Raw genomic sequence first — 5,968 nt, forward strand, 5'->3', positions numbered from 1 at the left:
TAAAATGATTATTTTAGGTTTGGTGCCCCAATCTTGGCTCTGGTCACAGGGCCAGGGCTTGGTTGTTCTCTGAGCCTTGTATGTCCACAGGGACCTTGATCCTGTGCCCTGGGCACCCCGATGCCCAGCAGGAAATCAGCATGGGGGGCAGCTTCCAGGCTCCCTGGACAGCAGTGGGCAGAGGCCAGGCCCCTCAGCACCTCCACTGACCACTTTGATGCCAGCCAGGACCTGGCTCGGTTCACCCTCCCACCACTTCCTCCTATCCACTGGCCTTGGCAGCATCTCAAGTCCACCCTCTTGATCATGTACCCCTCCCAGGCCCACCCTCCACGTCCATCATCTTACCCCCAGCACCTGCCTGTCCAGGCACCCCCACCTCTGGGCACATGGCAGACACCATCAGGCGAGTCAGGCAGGGATAGCAAGGGCGGGGCCCCAATTCAGGAAGGGAGGGGCTTGCTGAGGGGCCTTGGGGTCAGCTTCGCCCACGTCCTATCGCAGAAGGTCCAAGCTGGACAGGCTTCAGCAACCTCCAAAGTCTTCGGAGCAGCAAGAGTTCTCTGTCAGGGAAGCCGTGGGATCAGCTGGCCCCACCCTCCCAGTTGTCCCCAGGACACCTGCAAGGCTTGAGGGGATCTGGAGGCAAGGAGGATGCCATTTCTGTCCTCTGGCAAGGAGAGAGCCATTCACGCAAGTGGCTGAGGCCATCTGTGACCACTGCACAGAGCTCGGGTGCCAGGGGAGCAGGCAGGCTGGAGGGCCATGGCCACCTAGGTGTGGCACCTGGGGCCACGGGCAAGAGGTGGCAGAGTGGTTTGGGCAGCACTTATGTTGGTGGGAAAAGCCCAGAAATCGTGTTCAGGAACTGAGGACACGGGTTAGGGGGGCTAGGTCTTAGGGTGGGCCTTGGGGAGGGGTAGTGGGCAGTGGGGTCAGCTGCACTGGAGCTGCATTGCTCCTCCCACCTGACCTCTGGCAGTGGAGTTTTCCCCTGCCCTTCCCAGCATGGGTCGGGGACAGCAGCCTGCCCCGCCAGGGCCCTCAAGCTGCCCACCCTGGCCATCTGCAGAAGCTGAGGGCTGGGCAGCTACCATTCAGAATCCCAGCTGACGCCTGGGGCCCTGGAGTCAAGAGAGCTCTGGGCTGTGGAGGAGGCAGCCTTAGGCCTGCACCTGGGCCAGACAGCCTGTACCCGACACTGCCTGGACCCTGTGGCCAGAGCAGAAGTGGAAGGACCTTGTTCCTACCGTACCAAGAGCCAAGGCTCCATGATCACACACTTGCTCGCTTGGGAGCTGTTCTAGGTTAGGCTCAGGCAGGGCTGCCATAAAGGCTAAGGACCTCTGTGCCATGGGGCCCATCTCTCTATAGTCATCCCACTGTTGGGAGCTAAGGCCCCCAGATAGTTCAGCCTCCCTGGAAGTTCTGGGATTCAGGGCCATGTTCACAGTAGCTGCCCTGAGCCTGTCCTTGGGTTCTGCCCCTCCCTACAATGAGGAACCTGGCCAGGCCTGGGAGACTCCTTGCCATTGGACCCGGCCCAGGCATTTCTGGACATGGCCCTCAGGGTGGAGTTTGGGGGCATTTGCCAAGCCCTCTGCACTGGCTGGGCTTGGAACTCCTCCCAGCAGCCCCTGATCCTGTCCACTGTTCTCTTCTGCCCTGGAAGCAATGAGTTCTTGGTGGCTGTGACAGCTCTAGTCTGCTTTGCCCTCCAGGAATCCCACCCAAAGGAGGAAGGTCACATGGTGCTCCCAGCAGGGGTTGACACAGAGGTGCTGATGGTTGGCCTAAGTCTGGGCTGGCCGCCAGACCACCAAGATGGGCACAGGCCCTGTGCAGAGAGCTAGGATGGAGGGGCTGAAGCTGAATCTGGGCAGCCGGCCGCGGGTGCCTCCTCCCCATGGCAACGCACTTCTCAACCTGCAGCCAGCTCTGCTGGAGCCCAGCACACATCCTGGATTTGCCCCTGTTCCCACTGCACTATTGGCAGAAAGGACGGAGTCAGTGTTGTATAGATGTCTAGCCATGTGAGGCGACCCAGAGATGGCCAAACCCTGGGAGGGCAGGTGGAAAACGCCCGTCCGGTGGTTCCTGGGGACCAGCCTCTTCTAGGCAAAGCCAGTAGCCTGGCAGCCCACCCTTAGCCCTACCTGCATCCCAAGACCCACACACACTGGCTAGGGTCAACCTGCATCTTCTGCTGGGGTCTGCATCACAGCCCCTACTCTCCACCCCCACCCCCAGGCTCTATGGCTCAGCAGTGGCCCTTCTGACTACATATCTCACCTCCCTGGGTTGCAGTGAGCTGTGGCTGTTTCCCACCCAACGGGAAGGTGACCAGATGGCAGGAGGGACCTGAGAAATGGCCATGGGATCTTCGGGATCCCAGAGGCCAGCCCTGGAAGGTCCCCCCAGGAGGTTTTTGGGGAGAATTTGGTGGGTAGGTGGATGAATGGGGGCTGCAAAGCACAGGCGGTGACTGGACAAAGAACAGGACACAGGTGGGAGGGTATCCAAACCATTTACTAAGCGGACTCTTACCCCAACCCCCCAAGCTGTGAAGGAGGGCAGGGCCCCAGCCCCACACCCAGGATCCGGTTCCCGTAAGCCTTGCCTGGCGAGCTGCAGGGGTGAGACAGGGAGGTCCAGACTAAGTCTCTTGCCCCCACCCGGAGGCCAGCCTGCTGATGGAGTGAAGGCCAGTTATAAACGTCCCTCCGGCAGCCGAGGCTGGGGCCCCTGGGCTCTCGGTCTGCCCCTCTGGAATCAGCAGGAGCCACTAGGGAGTGGGTGGCATCCAAGACCCTGACGGTCAGAGAGGGAGCGGCATCTCCAGTCCAGTGCCCACACGGCCGAAGGAACGCGCGCCCTACCCACGTCGGAGCCAGCACTGCACACAAAAAGAAACAGAGCGAGTCTTCCCAAGTGCGCGTCGCCTTGCGGGGCAGGGCGCAGCCCGGGGCCGGCTAGGAGGCCGGAGAGGACGGGCTGCGGACAGAGTCCGGTCCGTGCGCAGGACCCAGAGTTCCGCAGAGCCTGTGCGCCGCGGAGGCCGCCGTCCATGCGGGGCTCCCCTGGCCGGTCCTCCCGCTCGCGGCCCTGCCGCGCAAGCGCACTCAAACATAGTTCTTCTTGTCGTAGTCGCCGCTGGCCGTAGGCCGCCGCGGCGCCGAGTACTTGACCGGGAAGCCGAAGTCGGGGCGGCCGGCGCAGACCCAGGCGCCGCAGCACACGAGGCCGCCGCCGCACATGAGCAGCGCCGAGGCGGCCCAGCCGATGTAAAGCGCGGCGCCCAGCTCGTACTTCTGCGACATGGGCACGGTCGGGTCGTAGAACTCCCGGACCACGATGTTGGCGAACCAGCAGAGCGGCACGAGTGCCAGCAGCCCGCAGAGCGCGTAAAGCGCGCCGCCCGTGAGGGCCACGCGTGCCTTACCCGGGCCGGGGGCCACGCAGGTGGTGCACTGCGCGCCCGCCAGGGTCACAAAGAGCGCGACAAGCGCCAGGAGCACGGCGCCCACGGTGAGCGCCCGCGCCGCCTGCACCTCTGTGCTCAGCGCCAGCACCGAGTCGTACACCTTGCACTGCATGTGCCCTGTGCTCTGCACCACGCACGACATCCACAGCCCCTTCCAGGTGGTCTGCGCCGTCACGATGTTGTGGTCCAGGAAAGCGGTCACCTGCCACATGGGCAGCCCGCACGCCAGGATCAGGCCCACCCAGCCCACCAGGCACAACACCAGGCCGAGAATCTCCAGCGCCGCCGACCCCATGGCTGGAGACAAGACGGGCGCCCGACGGCCCGGGGCCTCCGGGCGCGCACAGCTTACTCCCTCCGATCCCGGGCCCAGCGGCACCACAGCACAGCCTCGGGTCTGCTGGCGCCTCTAGGGGGGCTTCCCATTTGAAGGTTCGGGGGGCGGACTATGACCCGCGGGCCCAGCCCCCCACCCTGAGCAGCCAATCCACGCCCAGACCATCCGCCCGCAGCCAATCGCAGGCGCCCCCGGCAGCAGGAGTTAGGAAAACAACTGCGCGTGGGGGTAGCGGGTGGCGGGCGGCGGGAGGCGGGCGGCGCGGGGAACCGCGGGGCATCCGGTGGCGGCCCCGGACCCTCATCCGCCGTTGTCCTAATCGCTGCAGAGCCCGTTCCAAGCTGACCACGCTCCACGAACTACCTCCCTGTGCGCCCCCACCTCGCCGTTTCAGGAGTTGCATGACCCTGGGTCTGCACCGATTTCCCCGACACATCCTCGAACGAGCCAGTTGGTCCCTACCTCCCAGGCCAGCTCCACTCTTCCCTGGCCCCGGTCGGCGGGAGCCACTGCGCCGAGGGCCCCCGGGTTAGCCAAACACAGCTCGGCCTGTTCCTCCAGGAAGCTCTCCCTGGAGTCTAAGCCCAACACAGCCCCCTTCTCTGCACCCCGACCACTGTGGCCCTTCGAGTGCTGACACTGTCTCCCTCACAGGCCGAGAAGCCAGGAAGGCCTGTGCGGGTCAGGCCGGGGTTCCTGCTTCGTCCAAGGCCCTGCCCAGCGCCACCACGTCCCTGGGGCTTGCGGCTCCAGCACGAAGCAGAAAGAACGGGGCCTTCCCGTGGCCTCCGGAGACCCCCACTCTGCCCCTGCTGCCGGGGCTTCCCATACTTCCCAACCTTTGCACTGACTGCTCCTCTTCCGGAGATGCTGCCCATCCCCCATCCTTTGAGGCCCAGCTGAGGCGACACCGCGTCAGTAAATCCCCAGTGACCCAGCATACAGGCAGTCCTCCCAGGAGCAGCCCGTGGCCCCAGGCTCTGCCACCTACTCCCTGCTGCAGGCCTCAGACAAGAGACAGAGAGAGAAACGCAGGGGCTGTACTCTGCCTTCCCACCAGCTGCAGTGCTACCCTGGCACCCCAGCCCCCAGGCCACCCTCCGGAAGCCAACATGGAGTTTCCTGACTGGGAGGAAGAGCCCCCATCCTCGCTGGAGGCGGGAGGCGAGGGATTTCCGGGCATTCTTCTGCACAATGGCCCAGCCATTTCTCCAAGGCCCACTGGGATGGACAGTGGGGCCCCCTGAGGCTCAGGTAGGGGCACTAGTCCCTTTCTGGCAGCCCCCTCCCCACTCCCTGTCAGCCCCTCTGTCTAAAGCAAAGTCTGTATTCTGCCCTGGAGTGGGGCTACCAGGACCCCCACTCCTTCCTCAGGTCCCAGGTGCCTGACTGCTAGCAGGGCCTCCCCAGAGAAGGCCTGCCTTTGAGGCTGGCCAAAGCCTGGGCGCCTCAACAGATCGGTCCTTCCTGGGCCTGGTTCCTTCTCCTCAGGTGGCTGAGATAATACCCTGTCGTCCAGCACGGGAGGCACCCAAGGCAAGTTTGCTGGGCCCTGTGGGATTGGGAGGACAATTTTACCCCTTCTTTCACTCCAGCCCCCTCACTTCCTGCATAGATGGAGCTCCAAGGACCACTGCCTCCTCCCAGACACCCCTCACTCGCTGCTTCCCTCCTGTTGCAGACCTTTCTGGACGTCCCCTCCCCCATCCACTCCAGGGGGCCCAGCCCTACCACCCACCCACCCTTTCAATCCCACTTCCCTGTGGCCCAAGTCCAAGGACCTTGCCCAGGGTCCCCCCATGACACTCCACGCTGCTGTCTTCCCGGGTCAACTGCTGTGGCCTCCTCAGGCCGTCCAGGCCCCACCCTTGGCCACTGGGGCTGTTCTCCTCAGGGCAGCTGGGCATCGCAGCAGGCCCTGCTCCTGGGTCACACTCTGCCTGAAACCCTCTGTGGCCCGCACTGCCCATGGACGAAGCACTGACTCCTGGGAGCGGCCCAGGTGACATGGGCCAGCTGCACTGGGTCTGGCCAGTCCAGCAGCATACTCCACGTTCCATTCAGACTTGCCTCCCTCTGGGCCCTCAGACTGGTCTGTCTACACCCACGCCTCTTCTGCTTGCAGTATGTATCCCTTGGGCAGGGCC

The 5,968-nt window shown here is 64.1% G+C and overlaps 1 protein-coding gene and 1 long non-coding RNA gene across 2 annotated transcripts; both read right to left on the bottom strand.

Annotated features, from left to right (window-relative positions):
- Positions 1-2,508: 2,508 nt before the first annotated feature.
- On the bottom strand, positions 2,509-3,909 carry CLDN5 (claudin 5). The gene has a single exon (XM_060029488.1). It carries the CDS (start codon positions 3,777-3,779, stop codon positions 3,123-3,125), a length of 657 nt encoding a protein of 218 aa, XP_059885471.1. The 5' UTR covers positions 3,780-3,909; the 3' UTR covers positions 2,509-3,122.
- LOC132436561 (uncharacterized) lies at positions 2,509-4,812 on the bottom strand. Its single transcript, XR_009521810.1, has 2 exons — positions 4,661-4,812; positions 2,509-2,896 (listed from the first exon to the last, which is right to left on the bottom strand). It is a non-coding gene; the product is annotated as an uncharacterized lncRNA (long non-coding RNA).
- Positions 4,813-5,968: the final 1,156 nt, after the last annotated feature.

This window comes from Delphinus delphis, chromosome 13, assembly GCF_949987515.2.
Source record: "Delphinus delphis chromosome 13, mDelDel1.2, whole genome shotgun sequence".
Taxonomy (NCBI): domain Eukaryota; kingdom Metazoa; phylum Chordata; class Mammalia; order Artiodactyla; family Delphinidae; genus Delphinus; species Delphinus delphis.